Source organism: Cherax quadricarinatus, chromosome 88 (assembly GCF_038502225.1).
Source record: "Cherax quadricarinatus isolate ZL_2023a chromosome 88, ASM3850222v1, whole genome shotgun sequence".
Classification (NCBI taxonomy): Eukaryota; Metazoa; Arthropoda; class Malacostraca; order Decapoda; family Parastacidae; genus Cherax; species Cherax quadricarinatus.
Genome location: NC_091379.1, coordinates 65,815 through 87,674, shown reverse-complemented (window position 1 = coordinate 87,674; position 21,860 = coordinate 65,815). Strand labels below are relative to the sequence as shown.

At 36.4% G+C, this 21,860-nt stretch overlaps 2 protein-coding genes across 4 annotated transcripts in view; one reads left to right on the top strand and one right to left on the bottom strand.

Moving 5' to 3' along the window:
- Positions 1-17,938, top strand: part of LOC128698558 (protein ABHD13) — a 29,636-nt gene extending 11,698 nt beyond the window's left edge. For all 3 annotated transcript variants that reach the window (XM_070103792.1, XM_053790835.2, XM_053790837.2), the window contains one exon: positions 76-17,938. In XM_070103792.1, coding sequence (XP_069959893.1) covers positions 76-150 — 75 coding nt within the window. In that variant the 3' untranslated portion in view covers positions 151-17,938. The remainder of the gene's footprint in view (positions 1-75) is intronic.
- LOC128698559 (coiled-coil domain-containing protein 167) lies at positions 17,376-21,555 on the bottom strand. Its single transcript, XM_053790839.2, has 3 exons — positions 21,501-21,555; positions 20,040-20,138; positions 17,376-18,984 (listed from the first exon to the last, which is right to left on the bottom strand). The coding sequence occupies exons 2-3, from the start codon at positions 20,129-20,131 to the stop codon at positions 18,762-18,764; spliced, it is 315 nt and encodes a 104-aa protein (XP_053646814.1). The 5' UTR covers positions 20,132-20,138; positions 21,501-21,555; the 3' UTR covers positions 17,376-18,761.
- Between the last annotated feature and the right edge of the window lie 305 nt (positions 21,556-21,860).

Below are 21,860 nucleotides of genomic sequence, written 5' to 3'. Positions count from 1 at the left end.
GGTGTGGCTGCTGCCATTAGAGTCAAACAGTCAATAACTCTGGATTGATTGTCATTGTTTGATTTTCTTTTCAAGGTGTTCAAGAGGACAACACAGCCTCCTGTTCTACACCCAGGTGTGGTGTGTTTCTCTGAGCCACAGACTCTGTAGCACCTGCTGGCTGATGAAATGACAATGGTATTCTAAAAGGATAATTGCACTAGCTGTTAAATAAATTTTATGCCTTCTGTGAAGGAGGCATTCTTCGAATGATTTTTTAACAGATAAGTTTTACCCATTTGTTCGTAAGCAAAAGTTGTATTTATGCCATAGAAGTTTTTTTCATTTTTAAGGATTTTTAGCTGTATTTTATACTAGTCTGTCAGGTGAAGGAATACTTAAATTCACTCAGCTCTTGAGAAATGAGCAAGGGCCTGATCAAGTTGCATTCAATTCAGTTTTTAATGTGACTGATCTGTGGAAATTGTAGCATCATTAAGTATAAATGAACCTTCATTGTATTTCTGAATGCGTAGGTTCACATTGGAGTGCTCTATATATTACTCACTCTTAATTGAAGATGAAAACAACAAAAATATGTAATTATAAATAATAAAGGCTTACAGAGACTATAAAATACTAAAAAAAATAATTCTTAATGGTTCATATTTGAGCCTACAAGGGGATTTCCAGTTTCATTAGGAAATTTTTAAACTAAATGCACTATGATAAATATTAACAATAGATGATTGCTTGAGATACAGAACTATTGAACAAATATACAGGATTTTCAAGTGAATTGTCATGTCTGATAACATGAATGTAAGGAAACAGATTTTCCTTATTATGGATTTTTTTTGTAACGAGTCATACACCATAGAATCTACACAATACTTATTATACTCTAAGGGGTATTTAAGAAAATAAAGATCCTGGATTAGGATAAATATCAATCCTGCTCAATAAAATTCAAACCATATCTAGAAATTCACATGTATGTTAATGTGATTCTGTCTAGCATTACATTACTAGGTAACACCAATAAAATGCAGAGTCGTTAGGTGAATGAATACACTTGCAACTAATAAGACAGTTCTTTGAGGGGAAACTCATTAGCACTTAAAGTTTAAAGGTGACGAGATGTACTTCCCAGTTATTACACAGAATCCAACAAATGTCTTAATAGTTGCACATGTTTGTTGATCTAATATGTTGTTGGTATTTTACCAATACAAACTCAAGACTACAAGGTGTAGAGAGATGCTCTCCAGCATGAGGTAACAACTGTATTCTCCTTGGTTACATAAACCAGAGTGAGTTACACTCACAACATATTAATCTCATTCTTTATAGTGTGGAGGGAATTTGGCAGAAAGTTCATGGGAACTTGGATTTGGCATGCACAAGGTAGTGCAAACAAGAATTTCTTTTAAACTTCTTTTAAGCATTTAGACAATAATTAAAAATGTGGTATGTCAGAAAATGCTTCAAACTGCTCTGACTTATAAAGCAATATGATATAATGTGAGTCGATGTTTGGGGTACAAATCTGTGAGTGTAAAATATAAACCAATGCAGGAAATCCCTATGGGGCACATGAGAGTATGACTAGCTTGTGTCCAATACATATACAGCATCTTCTTTTCAGTGTTCCATGTTTTCATTGGCTTCAAATTGAACCATTGTTCATTATGTTCCACCTGCCAGTGACTGCCCCCGGCTCGTGGAACAATAGCTCGATTGGAAGGCAACGACAATGTGGAACACCAAAAATAGCTTCTATATATGTAGGGCCCTCCTGTACCTGTGATGGTCTGTGTCATAGATCAGCTCAGTGTGGATAATCCATGGAAAAAAAATAATGTTCAAACTAGCAATGTTTAACCATGTGCTCTTCTGTTTACCCATGGATATAGATTTTGGTCATGTGATATTTTTAAAAAATGCAACTGGGGTAAAAATTCCTTATAAATGCTGTATTTGTTATTTTGTGATTTAAAATAACAAATTCCATGAATGTTAGGAAAAATAATTGTAGGAGGGCCCTGCTTATACAACACCTATTTTTGGTGTTGCGTGCTTTTCCTGGTTTTCAGTTGAGCCCCACCGGTGACAATCACCGGCACATGGAACATAAAGAACATGAAAGAATGAGACACTTGTGCAACATTTATCTGTATTGAGAAAATGTTTCCTCAATAAAGATTCCTAAATGTTGTGCAAGTGTTTAACTTTTCAACTTGTTAGTTTTCTAAATCATTTATCACATAATGAGCACTGGCTCAATTTGAAGCCAGTGAAAATGTGGAACATCGAAAAGATGGTGCTGTGTATGTGTGGCCCTCCTGTATAGCATTATCCAATGGGGGAAATTTTCCTATTACACAGAATGCTCTTCTTCCTGGTGTTTGGGTTATAGCATTCCACTTAGCTGTATGATGCTCATAGATAGACTTGCCAAAATAACTGATGTACCTTGAGTACCTCCGTCCCAGTGATCAACATTTGTTAAGGTATCAGTCCCTCGTTCTTCTTTCCCATTGCAGCAAAGTGTGGTTGGTCTGTAGGCTGGTCCTCTTTACCAATCATTCATTAGCTTTTGTTAAGGATGAACACTTGTGCTATAAAGAAATCTTGAATGTGCTCTGTTAATTATATTAAGAAAAACCTGACACAGGGTATCGGTTGTATGCATTTGTAATTACCTGCATTATTTTGCTTTGTATTTATGCATACAAGAGTACACAAATTTTTCATTGCCAGTATGTGTGTTTGTGCCATGGAAAGTAAATTAATAAGCAATCTTCAGCGAACTTCATGCACGGTAGTTCTCTGTAAGATTTATTATTTGTTAAAGTTAACTTGCGTAAGATAACGGGCAGTAAATGGTGTGTATGCAAGTCTCTCCAATAGATTCTTATATTGTTCTCAGATTTTTCTAGTCCTTCCTTCGGTGTCCTTTTAAACTATCCATGACACTAAAGGCAGTTGAAATATCTGGGGATGATTGTATCTAAGGCCAGCCTCACAAGAAAGAGTTTGCAAGAGGGCAGAAAGCAGCATTGTTAGTGTGAAGACAGATAAAAGTTACAGAAGAATCTCTTATTGAGACATTGGTGTACTCTGTCTAGGACTTCATAAAGTCATGACTTGATAAAGCTCTACACAGAGCAAAATATTGGCTTAATTAAAGCTTGTTCTGCAACTTTTGTGTAAGTTTTCACACTAGTTGACAGTATAGCAACTCATTTAAGTCATAGCTTCCCTTCCTGGTGCTTGTAGCCAGAGCTGGATCAAGATTTTATAGACCCCTGGGCTACAGGTACTGTGAGGCCTCCAGTGATATTTTCAAATTGAAAAAAGTTTAAGAAATGTGAAATTTAATTTCACAATTAAAATTCAAACATTTGCTTTACGTAATTTCTTGGAAACAGTTTTCTCCAAAACATCAGTAAATTGTAAGTTGATAACATCTCTGGAGGCCCTCCAGCTGGCAGAGGGCCCCTGGGCTGCAGCCCCTAAAGCCCATGTCTTAATCCAGCCCTACTTCTAACTCGCCTTCAGGTCATCTCACTCATTAATACACAAGTCATTTAAGTCTTGGATTTATTTCTCTACATTTTTGATGCCTCTTTTCCTGTTATCTCTAAGACCTTCCTTTTGGTATTTTATATTTTACTGACATTTTAGTACAGTGTACATCGTCATTGGTACTGTAAATTTTGTGGAATAAGTTAACAGGTAACCAAGAAATTTGAAGACATTTAAGGAGTTCAGGTCTTAGCACTTGAAATAGATTTGAAGAAAGTTTACGGGCAAGCAAGTTCCCATGTCTTCTAATAAAGTGTTCATTTTTCCCTGTAATCTACCATACCATGAATTAAGGAAAGACCCTAGACTTCACCTTACGAAAGCAAAGTAAATACGATAGTAATTATGGACAAGGTAAATTATGGGGAAAATGAATGTACATGTATTAGGAGACAGCGAAACTCGTGTGTTCTTTATGGTGTTCAGATCTTAGCACTTGAAATAGATTTGAAAAATAAGCTGATAAACACTATTAATGATGGTTTTTATTACTTTTTATCATTTAATAAGAGTCAAGCCAGCTTTTTAACAGCTTAGCTGGAAAGACTATTTAGGTTGATCAGTGGATTTTTTGAAGATAAGTAGTGATGTAATTTTTTTTTAATTGAATGACGTGTTGTGTGATATTTTTATATATAATAAATTTGGATGCATTAGCAGTGTGCTGCTACCCTACACACTATGATAATTATATAGCAGAAACAACATTCTGCCATGTTTTCTTGTCATACTCTCTCATACAGGTTTTGGGAGAGTGTGGGAATTGGGTGTCTGGAGGAGTGTTTGGAATCCTGGAAAGAAGAATGACTTAAGAGGAGATAGATGGAAGTGCACTGATGGGTAGAAACAGTGCCAAGTACTGCACCTGTTGAGTTATGATTTGTGGTCTCTATGATTGTGTGTGTTTGAGGACTTGTTCTCGCAAGTGACTTTCAGTCGGAAGTTTGGGCCACATTTTAAGTTATTTTTTATTCGTATCGCTGTATATTTCAATTCAAGATTCAGAATATAATATATTTTCTGGCATATAAGGCACATGACAGAAGTATCATAACAGTAAATCAGAAATCACATTCAAGGGCTAATTACCCTCTTGCTTTATACTAAAGCTTAACACAGACTACCCTTGACCCTGACCTTGAGCATATAAGGCACAAGCTGATTTTCCAAGACTTTTTGTGGGGAACACAGGTGCACCTTATTTTCCGGAAAATACAGTATGTTAGGACTGTGCATGTCGAAGCATTATGGGGAATGGTATTAAAGTTTGTAATATTGTACCAAATTCAAATGGTCTACTTAGAAATTTATTTATTTTTTTATTTATATGTGAATAATTAATGTAATTTAAATTTTTTTATACTGTACTATACTTGATAATTGTATTCTTTGTTGAAGCGCAGTTGGTCTTAGTTGATATCGATTATTTTCATAGCTTTATGCTGGGTAACTGTTTTAATAGTTGAACTTACAAGTAGGAGTGATAGTCAAAATTTGTTTTAAGTGGTGGATGGTTAAGAAAGCATTCACTGCACAGTTACTTTTTTTTTTTTTTTTTTTTTTTTTTTTGACTAGAAAAAGCTGGATTTTTTTTTCCTTGATTTTGTTCATGGGGTTTTCACATTCCATAGAGTTTTAGTGAATTCTTGAAAGCTTAAATATAATCCCAGGCAGCTGGTCCAGTTGGCTGCCAGTCCAGCTGGTTTAGGGAAGTGACAGATTATTCCACTGGAAATGAATTTTAGCTCCATTAATTGGCTCAGCAGTTCACTACCCATCCCAGTGGTGGCACCATTATGTATTGTAATTTTACCCCATTTAATTCTTTTCAATTTTGCTGATACTGGAGAGATTTCTTCTCTTGGTCATTTATTACATCTGATATGTAGGTGCTTGACAAGGCACTAAGAGAAAGATAAAGATATAAAGATTATGAAGATAAAGAGAAGGGAGAAGGAGAAAGGGAAGAGGGAGCGACTGACTGACCTACCCACCCACCCACCTCCCAAATTATGTAGGTTGTTAATAGCAAGTGAATGACAACAAAACCTGCAGCCAATACAGTTGTGTGACAGTGTTCCAGAAAACATGTGATGCATCAATAAATTTCAAAAAAAACAGTTGACAAAATTATTTAAGCGTTAAAAAAACATGCAAACGCAGCAATGGCATGGCAGTTGTTTTTTAACAGTTAAGAGCAACCATTCTTGCATATATTATGCTGTAATAACACATTTCCCATACCACCACCTACCCCACGTGATGTACTATAATAAATTAAGTCGGTCTTGATTAGTGTGAATTTCCAGTGAGTGCGATATTAATGCTAGTTTTTACCATACTCTTGAAACCGTTCACAAAGATTACATATATAGGAGGGCCCTGTTTATACAGCACCTATTTTTGGTGTTCCATGTTTTTGTTGGCTTTTGAGCCATTATGACTCACAAAATCATAATGACACAATTGCAAACAAACCATACCACAGGCTGGGATTGGCCTGGAGTTTTGCAACTCACTCACCACAAGCTCAGTACTAGCCCGTGGTATGGTTTAATTGAGCCATTGTTCATTATGTTTCATGCTCTTACCGGTGCTTTGCCGTTGTTACCATTTCGGACATTGGTTGCGTAAGGTAAGGATGGACGGCGTCACTTCAGAGCTGTGTGACCGGGTCCCTCCTGTAATTCAAATACTGTAAATTCGAATGATGTGACCACTTCATGGGATTCATTATTCACACTAATGAAGACTTAGCTGTACTGTATAAATGTGTACTGTGCAAATAGAAGAGGACAATTATAGCAGTCATTGGCAAGTGCCCTATTGTTTTTGTTTCTGAATTTTTGTGTGCGTTGAATTTTATAAAGTTTTTCATGTGAATTTTTTTTTTTTCTGTAACTCCAAGTTCCAAGCATCTGGCATGAGAGTGCTCTACTATATATAAAATAAAATTATTTTGTTAAATGCAGTAATTATTATGCCAACAAATTATTTTTTGCAAACTTCAGAAACAGAGTTGTAGTCGCCATTTCGTGGTATATTTTATGTTATTTTTACGTGTCAGTCATTACAGTATTTGAAGGTTTATCCAAGAAACAGACAGTTTAATATTAATCATTGTCAATTAGTTCAATTATTTCATGCTTACCATACATAACTAATTATATACTCTTCTGTATTATATAGACTATATCAATGAGCTTTATTTTTAAGCTTCAGTGTAAATGAGTCTTTTCTTGTTTGTCAATGATATTTACTGTAACTGAAGTGTGTTCAGTGTATTGTACAGTAATACACAATGAGGTCACAGGTGACTATCATGAGGAAACTGATATCACATTAATATATTATGCTTCATTCGTAGTGAAGAAAGAGGGTGATGACCATAAAACTACGGGAAGGGAGGGAGTTTTTATTGCTTAAGAGATGAGTGAAGCCATTTAGAATGAAAATTGACATAAGGAAAAGATAACTATATACAAACTCTTCTGAAAAGAAAATGCAAACTACATACATTAATTAAGACAGACTAAGATGTATTAAGAGATGATCACAAAATTTACTCCTGTCCCAATTAATTAACTGAGACCCCTTCAGCAGGGTCAGTATATACATATCCCTTTTTACCTGTGTTTCAGTTTTGCAACAGAAGAGTTTCTCATTTATCAATTGTTTGCCATTTGATGCTTTAATCAAATTACAGAAGAGAATCACAGTGTAGCGAGTAGGTTGTGATGTACCGCTCATATCAAAGTGCTTCCCACTGCAGTTAATAGCATGCATACAGTATACATAGGATGTACATAAATTCTATAGTCTTTCTGCATGCATGCATACATGCATGTTATATTTACTTGTCTTCTAGTTAGGTACTGTACATGGAAATGGAGAGAAGAATGAGTCCAGGTATTGCAGGAAGATGAATGTAGTACAGTGCTGTACTTTAAAGGACTGGATTGCAGGGAAGTTGATCCCCAAAACCCTCTCCAGGTACCGTACTGTACATAATAGGAATATTAAACATGCTTTATAGACTAGAAAAATTATGACCCAGAATTATATTCTTTGTCACCAGGAAAGTTATAGAGGCAACTTTATTTTTCAACCTCTTTATTATTACTACTATTCTTTAACATGCCAGTATGTATTGGAATTTTCTTGTTTTTCCCCAAGGAGACTCTTACACTATTTACAAGTTAGTGAATAAGATGTATGGAGGAGGGTACACAAGAAAGAATTTGAGTTCATTTGTCACATTCTGGTGTTTCATGTGATTATCCTTTCTCTTGGAATGTATTTATATTCTGCATGACGCTGCTCGTGTTGACCTTCGTCTTACTGGAACTGCGAACATTAATTTATACTGTCTCCTTGAATCTTTCTTGACTTAATAGTCTTGAAGGTGGGAAGTATAGTGCCTGCACACTGAAGGAAGGGTGGGGATGTAGCAGTTTTTTTTTTTTTTTTTCCATCCAAACTGTAATGTCAGCATGTTTCTGGCAAGCCTTTCTTCTTTTTCGGGTCACCCTACGTCAGTCGGAGATGACTGGTTTGTTAAAAAAAAAGTTAAGTGCAGTACCTCCTATGCCCTCTCTTACTCCACCCCCAACAAGTAGTTTAAAGTACTGTTGTAAAACAATAGCTTTTCTGTAAATGCATTAATAGATTTTACTGATACCACTAGTTCAGAATCCTGTCCTTATTGTATGTAGTTTAGCCTTTTTTATTTTTTTTTAAATTGTTGCCTTCATCCAGATATGATGAGCTTCAGTTTCTGCTATGGTGAGGATGATCGGCTCTGAACCTTGCGTGGCAGACATGCTGCTCCCAGGTGTTGAGTGTTTGCAGTCACATCTTGCATTTTAAGAGTGGGTACCTCTAGTACTCTCCAGGTTGACTTCTATTTAGTTCACCCTCATTGCAGAATAAATATTTTGTGAAAATTCATAAATATGCATTTAACATTTCTATTTTTTTTTTTTAGTGAGAATTTATATTAAAAAAAGGAATTTGTGTATTATTCCCATCTGCTAATTAATATTTCATATGGCTTTGCGTGAAAAATAGAATTGTATGTCTATTAATGCTGTAAATTTCTGACTTTCCAGTCATATATGTGATAAAAACCATGTAATATGGAGTTTAGTCTGCCAATGTTATTCCTGTGATTTAACATACCTACTGACCTCTTGTAGATAGTCCATCCATCCTCTGTAGTGATAAAATGTGACTTGAAATTTTGACTAGTGTGTTATGTAGCATGCTTCAGAATGAGAAACATTGACTATCTCCGTAGTCAGTATAATATTAGATGTATATGCTTGTGACAAATAATGTAGGTCCAAGATTTTGTCCCCATGAGCTTTGATCCTAAATGTTAACCCACAGGTAGAGAATAAGGTGATGGAGTCCAAGTCAGTCTGTCCCTTGATAACTTAGATTTTAGCAAATTATAACTTATATGAATTGCACTAGTGCCTGGGTCCCCAACCTTGGCTTCTGATCCAAACTAAGCTTAAAAATAGAAAGGGTAACTATGTTTGTGTGTGTGTATGTATATATATGCACTGTATTATATATGTTATATACATATTTAAATTTTTCATAAGCATGAGGGCCTGAAAATCCTTCTAGTTAATAGTTTGTCAAAGCAAAAAGGTTGGGAACTACTGGTGACTAGTGAGAGATCATAAACCAGCTTAAACTACATTATTTATTAAGCAAAACTGTTGTTTAAAAATCATTGTTAGGCCATTCTAGACTTTACAGATAAAATCATGAATTACCTTTACTCATTGTGTTATCTCAGGTTATAAATGCATTACAACTGTTTTTGGGGTTTGTAATGTTAACAGCTAACAAGATGATGAGTGTTCACCATCAGAAAGTTGAGTCAGTCATTGTAGCAATGTTGGCATTGATCTTCCAGAGATGATTCTCTTCATGGCATCAACATGCAAAATATATTTGATACAATATACGTACACTATGATATAAATGGGTATAGACGGTTTAGTATACAGCAAAATATTATTCTGCCAGAAAGAACAAAAAGGCACAATACCGTGAATGGAACAATACACAAATAACCCGCATATAGGAGACAGAAACTTGTGATAACTTGCAGTCCAACTTGGACCATTTACACTAAATGGTCCAAGTTGGACTGAAATGTTGTAGTAAGCTTCTCTTCTATGAGTTATTTGTGTATTATTCCACCAGAATACTATTTATAAATGCCTATTTGTGCATCTATGATACAGTATATTGGATATTGAAGTGCATTTATATCAGTGGAATTACATTTTCGTAGTCTTATTGTGAGGATTAGCTAATTCTCAGGCCTCTTTTACTTGTGTTATGGCCAATAACAGTATAATGTTAATGCTTGTACTTCACAAGTATTGCAATGTGATAATATGGCTAATAGCAACAATGCATTTTAACCCTCTGACTGTCCAAACGTAGATCTACGTTCGCTCGCGAAGTGCTCCGAATGTAGATCTACTTTTTTTTTTTTTTTTTTTACATTCTTTCTTAGAGAGAAAATCAAGGTTGGAGCGCTACACATTCTAACGTAGATCTACGTTTGGACAGTTTAAGGGTTAATTAAGTTAAGGAAGTGGATTATTGCTTCCCATTTCTATAGTATACATTTTGTGTATACAGGTGTATAAATCCAAGATAAATCATAAGTAACTGTCAGCGAGTAAACAGAAGAATGAAGAGGCTCAGACCATAGAACAGGTGGGATTGGAATCCATGGCCAGCGAGTCGTAAAGCTCCAGGCCAGTGCGTAAGCCCCACAGTGGGGCCCAGGCTAACCCCTCTATGGTGTATAGAAATACAGTGGATCACCGGTTAACGATATTTTTTCACTCCAGAAGTATGTTCAGGTGCCAGTACTGACCGAATTTGTTCCCATAAGGAATATTGTGAAGTAGATTAGTTCATTTCAGACCCCCAAACATACACGTACAAACGCACTTGCATAAATACACTTACATAATTGGTCGCATTCGGAGGTGATCGTTATGCGGGGGTCCACTGTATACCTAGCACCTAGTTAGATGAATCTTGTTGTAGCCAGCTGGCCCAGTGACTTACACAGTGGCCTGGAGTTTTAAGACTACTCGCCATGGGTTCAAACCTCGCTCATTCTGTGGTCTGATTGCAATCATGTTATTGCGATTTCATGAGTCAAGAGGCATGGTAGCAGGTCCAACAGTGTAACCATCATCCATTGCTAGAAAATTTTCTACACGAATTCTGTGGTTGAAGAGTTGGGCCTTCTACATACATGGACCATGGTTCAAGTAACCATCCATTCTTTTTGTTTATTCATACAGTGTACATGTATTAGTGCTGTGTTTACATTGTGGCTGGGGTTGGAGCACATGTCATCCCTGCCTCATTTCGCTAAGCAGCGATCAAACCTGTTCAACTGTGAGCTCCTTAATTGGATGGAGTGATGATTTCATCCATGATTGGGGGACTTGTAGAGATGTTTTTTTCTCCCAGCAATGTGTACACAACATGTAATTTGAACTTGGGGTTATTCAAGTCTTTGAACATATACTGATGCTTCTCACCTTACAATGGTTTGACTTGTGATATTTTGACTGTATGATGGTGTGAGAGTGATGCACATTCAATAGTCATCAAACATTGAATTTTGATCTTTTATTCATTTACATGTACTGTATTAAGTTTTGAGTATTGGTATTTATAGTAATTATTTGTTTATTTACTTATTCAGTGATAGTAGTTACTTTATTCGACTAACGATATTTTCAACTCGTGATGAGATCTTCGGAATGTAACCCCATCGCATATTGAGGAGCACCTGCAGTACTGTGTATACATATGCATTACTGTGCTACACATAATCCTCAAAAAAAAATCTTTGTAGAAATACTAAAGTTTCTTTATTATAAGTGCCAATGAAGTGCTGTACATAAGATTATTGATAGCTTGGAGAAGGTGCTTAGAAAGTTGAAAAGTTTCAGTACAAGTTGCTTTATTCTGATAATGTTAAATATTGCACACAAAAAAATTCTGCTTTTTTATTAGTTTACAGATTTGACTTAATACATCAGGAAAGTAAATGAAAGCTTAAGATTAGCAAGTAGTGTTGGACTACAGATGCAAGTGAAGAACAAAGAACATTGCAGATGAAGCATTGAGAGTGAAGGATGAAGAAAGCAACTGTGTGAATGTTATGTAAATGAAGTACAGTACCACTGAAGATGGTATCAAAGATGCTGCCAGAAGCCTTTAAGGTACAATACCTTGTCTGATTATCGGAAAGTATGAAGGTGTGTGTGTGTGTGTGTGTACACCCACCCCACTTGTGGTTGCAGGGGTAGGGGTTGAGTCTTGGCTCTTGGCCCTTCTTAACCTGTCACTTTTCAGATTCGCTCCCTCTCAGCCTCGTGGGCCTTATCATACTGGCTCTTAATTAAAACTATGTATGTAATCTGCCTCCTGTATTTCCTCACCAAAATCATTCCACTTCCTGACCATTCTGACTTAAAAAATACTTCCTAACATCTGTGGCTCATCTGTGCCTTTAACTTTCAACGGTGTCCCCGAGTTCCCATTTCTCATGTCTCGAACAGCCTCTCTCTCTTTCTCTGTCTACCTTATAGCTTCAAATGAGTACTTTGTATGTTATGTCCTCTCTGGTTCTTCTGTCCTCCAATGTCATTAGGTCTAATTCCTTTAGCCTCTCCTCACAACTCATGCCCCTTAGCTCAGGAAGAAGCCTTGTTGCATACTATTTCTGCACTTTTTCCAGTGTCTTTACATGCATTTTCAGGTGTGTGGGGGTCCATACTTGTGTTGCATACCCCAAGATGGCCTAAAAAAAGTGTTTTATGAAGGTCCTGGTATGACACTGTTGAGATTCCTGAAGGCTGCTCTTAGATTTGCCAGACAAGCATCAACTGCAAAGTTATTCAACTGAAGTGAGCCTATGGTGATATACTAGGCACAATACTCACCCTTAGGTCTTTCTTTTTAAGATAGGTGCACAGCTTCTGTCCCCCTACTCTATACTGTTTCTGGTCTTGCTCCTTCCCCAGTCTTCATGACCCTTGTATTATTTTTTTTTTTTTTTTTTTAATCCACACAAGGGTTTTTACAGGTTTAAGTGAAGAGTGCCAACCTTTATTTACAAGCTAAGAGCTGTTACCTACCTCAGCTCATTTGAAAGCATTTTTATTATGAAACGGATAGGAAACTGGATGCAATTGGAGCTATATCTATGGGCCTGCAATTTTATTTGGGCAGATGACTGTTTCATTGGTGTCATGCTGTATGAACATGTTCTAGACTTAGTCATTCTAGGAATGAGTGGTCTCAGACGAAGTGATAAACTTAAGAAAGGTACAGTCAGAGTGTAGTTGCTGTTTGTTGTCCATCTTGTTGTATAGAAGCTGTTCATGACCTTCCAAGTTCCCACAGGGTTATAATAATGTTGGTAGAAGTACTGACAATGTGTTATATAAAAGGACATGTGCAACTAATGCGTCACATTAGTTACACACATGTTCTTTTACCTCCCACAGATATTCCTTGCTCAGATTATTTTTCAACGATCTCTTGACAATTCTGCAACTGACAGCAACAACATTTATCTGAGCTGGTCCACAGCAAATTGTTTTCTGCCCAGCCATGTTTGAGTTTCTAGCTGTTGTCTTCCCACCGCTGTTGTGTTTAGGAGACTGCTTTCCTAAGTACCTACATACTTATTAGCCACACGCGCCTCATTCGTGGATACCTCGTGGAACACCCAGCACTACTGTGCGAGGACTGTCAGGTTGCACTGTCAGTTTAACATATTAGAATTCACTTTTGTTGTCTCTGCTGCTCCAGCACATTAACTCTTGCTGACCATGTTGAAAGTTCCACTAACTTTTTCACCAACTGTAATTTTACTTTTCCTCTTGCACTCTCCTCTACCCCAACTATCCCCTGTCCTTCCGCACACCTGTCTTTCATTCCCTCATCATCTTTGAGCAATCCTCCTTTCTCATATCCTTCAGTCCATTGTAAAATTTCTTGGCTAGCTTATGAGGAAGTTCCTATACTCCAAGACTGCTATTTTTCTCTTTCCAGTCAAACACACTGTTTCTATTTCCAATCTCTCACTTATGCTGGTCACAGACTGGGCCGCGGGGGTGTTGACCCCCGGAACTCTCTCCAGGTAAACTCCAGTAATGCTACTGATGTGCACATCGATAACTTTAAACCCCAATATTTTCCTATTCATATTTTTGAAGAACCACTGCTGCAGATGACTAGTATTTTTATAGCACATATATACTGTGGACACTTCTTGCTACCATCATCCACATTAACACCATGACTTGCTACCATCATCCACATCAACACCATGCCTTGATACCATCATCCACATCGACACCATGCCTTGATACCATCATCCACATCAACACCATGCCTTGATACCATCATCCACATCAACACCATGCCTTGATACCATTATCCACATCGACACCATGCATTAATACCATCATCCATATTAACCCTTTGACTGTCGCGGCCGTATATATACGTCTTACGAGGTACCGTGTTTGACGTATATATACTCATAAATTCTAGCGGCTTCAAATCAAGCAGGAGAAAGCTGGTAGGCCCACATGTGAGAGAATGGGTCTGTGTGGTCAGTGTGCACCATATAAAAAAAATCCTGGAGCACACAGTGCATAATGAGAAAAAAAACTCCGACCGTTTTTTTTAATTAAAATGCCGACTTTGTGGTCTATTTTCGTATAGTATTTATGGTTGTATTCTCGTTTTCTTGGTCTCATTTGATAGAATGGAAAACATATTATAGAAATAGAGGTGATTTTGATTGATTTTACTATAAAAAGAACCTAGAAATGGAGCTCAAAGTAGGGGAAATGTTTGATTTTTGCCAATGTTCAAAAGTAAACAAATGATGCCATTGTCCAATAAAGTCTTCTATTTTTTGTTTTAATAAAAATTCAAAATAGAAAGCAAGAGTAATATCAGAGGGGCCTGGAGACGTGACTGATGAAGAAAATGTTATTTTAGAGCCAGGAATGTCTGCATTGTTCATTCTGGACCTTATTTTTAAATTGTCATATTTTTTAGTTTTCGTGAAATTGACCAAATTGCAAATTTCTGACCACATTATTAGGTAGTTGAAATCGGTAAATGGGCAGTTTCTTGTACTCAATCGATAGAAAAAAATGGAGTTCTAAAGAAATAGCTATGAGTTTGGGCGACTGGAACAAGGGAATTAGCCGAAAATAGGGCTGAAAGTGGGCGAAATCGCCAATTTGTAAACTGCGCCGAGGTCACTAACTTTGCGAGAGCATAATTCCGTCATTTTTCCATCAAATTTCGTTTTTTTTGGTGTCATTACAATCGGGAAAAGATTCTCTCTATCATTTCATAAGAAAAATCATTTTTTTTTTTTAAATTTTGCGACACCAGGAGACACCTCAGGATTGGGGGTTGCGACAGTCAAAGGGTTAACACCATGCCTGTCTTATTTGCTATAGTCTCTCATAAGTGTGCATTGTAGGTGAACCAATTCTTTCATTTTTTCATACACACTTCCTCTGTTATATTGTCTTAATCATCAAATAACTGTTTCAGATGCCACCACTATTGACTTGCTGACTCAGCTCTTCTTACTCAGGGTACTTGCTACCTTGAAGGCAAATTCTGATTTCTTATTTGCTACATAAATTAACCCCCTTCTTCTCTCATCCTTGCCATGAGGTGCTGAATGATCACAGTTTTAGGGCTTTCCTTGAATGTAATTTTTTTTTTTTTTAAAGACGTAGGCCATTTCCCACCGAGGCAGGGTGACCCAAAAAAGAAACACATTCACCATCACTCGCTCCATCACTGTCTTGCCAGAGCTACACCAATATACTACAGTTCAAAAACCGCAACATATCCACACCCCTCCTTCAGAGTGCATGCACTGTACTTTCCACTTCCATCTTATTGTATTCAGTTCTGGTTGTGTTGCATCCGCTGTAGACATACAGGAATCCTTTGCTGTGTATGTTCCATTTTGGTGTTCAGGGCAGTGAATTTGTATACTCCTTTTCACATTTTGCAGTTAGTCTTATTATTCTGCAGGCAGTTACTTTTTTTCCAACTGTTTCTTAGTACTAACTCTACATTAGATTGATGGTAGAGTTAAGATGATCAACTAACTGCATTTAATCAAATTGCACTTAGGCTTGTGGCCATCCCCACTTCACTGCTGTTGGTTGTGGGTAACACTCTCACAAGTGCTTTGACATGTCATGGCTTGCTAGTCCTGTCATGAAGAGAAGCAGAGGTCCAGCATCACTACGAGAATTTTTAGGTTGTGCTGATAATCTTCTGTCTTCTGTGAGCACAGTGCTCATTTTCAACCTCTTTTACAGAGATGTAAAATTTGGTGCTTATTATTATTTTATAATCAGATTAAGAGGCATGCCAGTTGTACTCTGTTTTCCTTTATGAAAATCTTTTTTTAAACCTTCAACTGTCCAACGTAGATCTACATTTTCACAAGTAGCATTTCGACCTTGATTTTCTCCATTTGAAAGCATGTAAAAAAACGTAGATCTACGTTTGGACAGTTTAGGGGTTAATGTAGACTAACTTTATAACTGAAGTTGATTTACTGTCATTGACTTTAAATACCTGAATTCTCCTCACCTCCAGCACTTCTGCCACTTATATCAGCTCCTTCCCTTTACTGTCACACCAACCCTCTGATTTTTTTGTCAGCAACAGATTTGTTATACTAACTTTAATTATACTTCCTTTGGCACTCCTCACTGCCCTTCCTAACTTTACCTCTTATGCTCTTAACCCTCACTGGTCTCTGGTCAAGCATATTAAACCTTTAGCACACCCTACCCTGCAGTGCTGTATGACTCTTAAGGGTTTAGTGCTTCATTATGATATGTCACACTGAACCATTCTTTTATTCTTATCCATCCCAGTAGAAATCGGGAAAATGACGGAGTGTACGAACATTCAAGATTTGCTTTTAGATTGTGATTAAAACATTCATTTTGATCAAATGATGGTATTGGACTGTTAGACTAATGATGGTACTCATTAATTTCCCTCTTATAGAAATGTTTAGTTAAAGTATATGTACTTTCTATTACAATTTTGTGCCTCGTAGACCTGTGGCAGAAAAGAAACAATGAGAATTATGACATGCTGCCTTGCTTGGTGCCAAAGATTTAGCAACTATATTTGTGTGACTGTCCCTTGTAAAATAGGGTTTGGCAGTATTATATAATTATGTGAAAAATTTATAATTTTGTAAGGAATGAGTGTATTTAATGGTTTAACAGGATTTTATAGTATAGCTTATGTAAAAACTTCCATATTATATAATTCCTCTTGGCACCATGTTTTATATTATGCTTTTTGGCACAATATAAAACAGGACTGATTCTACATATGGTTTTAGAAAACTTACCTTCTGGGTTTTCTTAAGTCATTTTAATACAGCAGGTAAGTTTATAATACTTGAGCATTACATTTTAATGTGTGGGACATATTAACATCAGGAAGTCCTTTGGTAAAGTACACTTGCCTGCACCAAACCTCCGAGTGAAGGACAGCACCTCCCATATGGCTGGTCTGTCCTTGTCAATAAACTAAAACTATCTTTAAGGTTATCAAATCTTGTTAGAAATTAGCAATGCATATTTAATGTAAAGAAGTGCCTTTGAATAAGTATTCTTTGATGTTAGTGTTCATAGGATAAATGATGTTAAAACTTTTAATAAAATATTTAATGTATTTGTAATCCATGAGTTTGCTTGTTCCCTAATGACAGTTAAAAAATTTTATACAGGACAATCGTTAAAAGCACCCACATACCTACTTAAGCAACATGTAGTAAACTTGAGACATTAGATAGTTTAAGAAATTCCTAAATATAAAAATCTAACGAGTGGATAAAAGCAAAAATTGTGTAAATGCTACCAAAGCAGTGCTGTATAACTTGTATGGATTAATTAATCTGATTACCTCATTTTTTCCAGGTTCTCCATAACCCCTACAGATTTAGCACTTCTCCATGAATGAAATCATTTCCAGGAACTATGTAGTATATCAAGACTACTGCTAAATGCTGAAAACTGTACTACATATTGTACCACATTTAAAAAAAAATATGCAAGTAAAAAAAGGCTTATGGAAACTCACACTAGAGAACTACCATTATAAGGTACTAATGTGAGAGTGATTCATCAGATGCAGCTCTGTCTGTGTGTGTGTGTGTGTGTGTGTGTGTGTGTGTGTGTGTGTGTGTGTGTGTGTGTGTGTGTGTGTGTGTGTGTGTGTGAAAAAATTCAATAATTGTATATGAAGAGACTTACTGTACTAGAAACTTACAACACTTAACAGCCTTGGCCCCATGAATTTCTTGGCCTTTGTAAAGATTTTTACTAGGCGCATAGCTAGTACGTGTACATCAGGTATACCTTAGTCCTTTTCATCAAGCATAACTTGCTTCCTTTAATTGCTATATGGTTTGACCACTTTGCAAGTACAGTATAATAATGAATGGTATAAACCTTGGTAATAGATACCGACAAATTAGTTAAGAAAGACACTTGTGCAAACACTAGGACATATTTATTAGGAAATACTTCGGACTGTGACATTCTCTAATGTCCTAGTGTTCGCTTATGTATCTTTCTAAATAATAATAATAATTAGTTGCAGAGTTCATGCTTGTGTGCTGCATTACCTTTTTCAACACTAATGTTATACCTACTTTCCCTACAGTATACTTCATGTGTACATCAGTTACAATACAAGTGTCAGTTGCACATTTTTTTTTTAATTATTGCACCATCAAAATCTTGCTAAGTAAATATGAAATTAATAATTGACTTGTTAAAAATTAATATAGTAGCTACCTCTAGTATATTCATATGGAAGATGGAATGTATCTTATCACCTTAATACTACAGTAAATGTTTATCTGAAAATGGAAGAGATGATTAGCAAAGAATATATTTGATATTTGCTACCAACATAGTACAGTACATTTTATTGAAATACTATGCACCATACTGATAATCAATGCAAACAAGCTTATAACAAATAGCTAGCTATAAACATCTTTAATGTTTATAATCTCATACCACAAAATTTCAGCTAGCAAAAAAAATGAAGTAAACAATATAAATCATAATGCCTAAGGCCAATATCAACACTGAGAGCACCATAGCAATGCGGTTTTCCCCACGAAGACTACGAAGATTTTTCTCATGTTGTGAAAGATGTGTTTTAATGTCCTTAACCTCCTTCTCAAGACGTTTTTTCTCTTCACTTGGGTAGTGGCGGCGCCTCAGCTTTGTCTCTATAAAGTCTAGCCTGCAATCAAAGTTTTAGTATTACAATAATTGCAAATGCATTTTTTTTAACACTGGCTGTCTCCCATTGAGGCAGGGTGACCTGTAAAAAGCAACATTCTCACCATCATTCACACTATCGCTGTCTTCTCATAGGTGCACAGATACGACAGTTCAGATGTCCCTCCAAACAGCAAACATCCCAAACCCCTCCTTTAGAGTGCAGGCAACGTACTTCCCACCTCTAGGACTTGAGTTCGGATAAACAGTTTTCCTGAATCCCTTCACAAAATATGTACTTTGCTCACACTCCAGCAGCTTGTCAAGTCCCAAAAACTATTTGTCTCCACTCAGTTCTATCGATACACTTTACTCTACTGTATATTACCATTTTTCTACAAGGGTGAAGACATTTTGAACAGTAATTGTACGAGGAAAAAAAAACTTAGACCTGCATTTTCCCAAACCTTACCTAAACACGTGTTATGAGGATAATATTGCCTACCATTGTGATCCAAGCTCATCCACATTTATACTGTACAGAGTACTATTGTAAAATGCTGCATATATCAAACCCAGAAGGAGTCAGCATTATGTTAATACATTATCATCTCAAGTAATGACTAAAATATTTACACTAATAAAATTTTTACAGTATATATTTTTTTACAATACAGTGATATATTAAAAGAAAAATGCAGTAAAAGGAAAACAAAGTTGATGGTTATAATGCCAAATACAATATACAAAAAAAAATTTATAACAAAATTTCATAATACACATGAGAAACAAATGAGCTTGTATACACTTCAGATTATTCTATGCAATATAAATTTTTGTTTTCTGATTACTAGGCAAAACAAAGCTTGGTCAGATAATCAAAATTTTTCCTGTGGCCCATTGATTTTATTAATTTTTTTTAAATATTTTAAAATCTAAATTCATGTTTCACATGTCACTGCTTTCTTCCAAAATACATTGTGTGAAAGAACATACAGACAAATGTCATAAAAAATTTCACGATGTACACCCAGAAATGAAGTTAATTTGAAAAACTAAAAAAATATGTTATCTAACCTCTCATAGCATTCCTTAATTTCTCTAGATGTATCTTCAAGTTGGTTCATGACAGATGCCATGTGTCTGCCAGACTCAGCTGTGTCCGTCATGCTGGACCTGTTGGATGTCATTTTAAACCAGATGAAGCATAATAATAATAATAATCTTTATTTCTACATGTACAACTTATACAGACCATAGTTGACATCAGTGACATACTACAAAGAAAGCCCCTTATTATGCTGAGCATTTCAGGCAAATTAGGTCAATTTTGTCTCCAGGATGCGACCTACACCAGTCAACTAACACCCAGGTACCTATTTTGCTGATGGGTGAACATGGACAGCAGGTGTCTTAAGGAAACAAGTTCTAATGTTTTCACCCGTACTGGGGTGCTATAATGAACTTCAGTAACACAAAGCTTACCCTTGACTCTGACCTTGATCTTATAAGGCACAAGATGATTTTTCCAAGCATTTTCTCAAGGAAAAAAAATAGGCACGCCTTATTTATTGGTATTATGGGACATGAATTCACGAACATTATTCTTTTAATCGATTTGAAGTGTTCAATCAAAAAGGCTTGTGCAGTGCCTTTAAATCAGGCTTGATCTTCGAACAGGAAGGTTAGCTCAAGGCACCTTGAGCAGCGCTGTATAGCCCTTGTGGCTTAGCGCTTCTTTTTGATTATAATAATAATAATAATCAAGGCACCTTGAAAGTAGTCTGAAACAAACTCTTCAACATCAAGGCACCTTGAAGGTAGGCTGGATCAAGGGCCCTTCACCATCACCAAAGTGACACCATGGAGGAGGTTGGATCAAGAACTCTTCACTAGCATCATGAAAAAATTTTAGCTCAAGATTGATTCGCCAGTATCAAGAGATCTAATCAAGAGCCCTTCAGCAACCCAGGTAAGGAAGTTGGATCAAGCGTTCATCAGCATTAAGACACCACCTTTGAAGGGTGTAAAAATATAACCAGACTCAGAGTTCAAGCTTGGGCTCCTTCCTACAGTGATGCCGTGGCCTGGTTGACGACGCACTCTCCTCACACGTTGAGTGTTCGTGGTTCAATCCCCGGCACGGGTGGAGATGCTGAGCATATTTCCTTACACCTGCTGTCCCTGTTCACCTAGCAGTAAGTAGGTACCTGGGTGTTAGTTGACTGGTGTGGGTCGCATCCTGGGGACAAAATTAACCCAAGTTGCGAGAAATACTCTGCATAACCAGGGTCTTTTTTATATATTATGTCAATGATGTCAACTATGGTCTGTATAAGTTATATCATGTACTTGTAGAAATAAAGATCATTATTATTATTATTGTAACATCATTAAGGGTACAGACTATGCGGCGGAAATATGTATACTTATTTATTGAACTCTCTTGGGTTACCTTAAGTTTAATTCTACAGAATTTACTATATAAAATCATTACACAAGTTTAAAATTACGTGAGAAGAGCAAAAATAAACTTACTGAGGTGAAGAGTGGCACCTTGTTGTTGGGGTTTTAAAGGGCAACTAACAGCTTAGGCCGCAATAGGCCTAACCCCCCCCCCCCCCTTCATTATCAAGGCACCCAGGTGTCCAAGAAGATAATAAGTAAGTTTATTTAGGTACATGAACATATAAATACATTACACTAATTACCATACATAAGTAACATGTGTAAATTACCTAGGATAACCCCCCCCCCAAAAAAAAAGTGACCGAATGGCTTATTTCCATTGGTGTCCTTATAGTGGCCAAGTACAAGCAGTCAAGGACAAATGGGTCAAGTATCGTTAAATAATGACGGGAATAAATGTTCATAATTAAGTAAGATGAATCTCCTGTG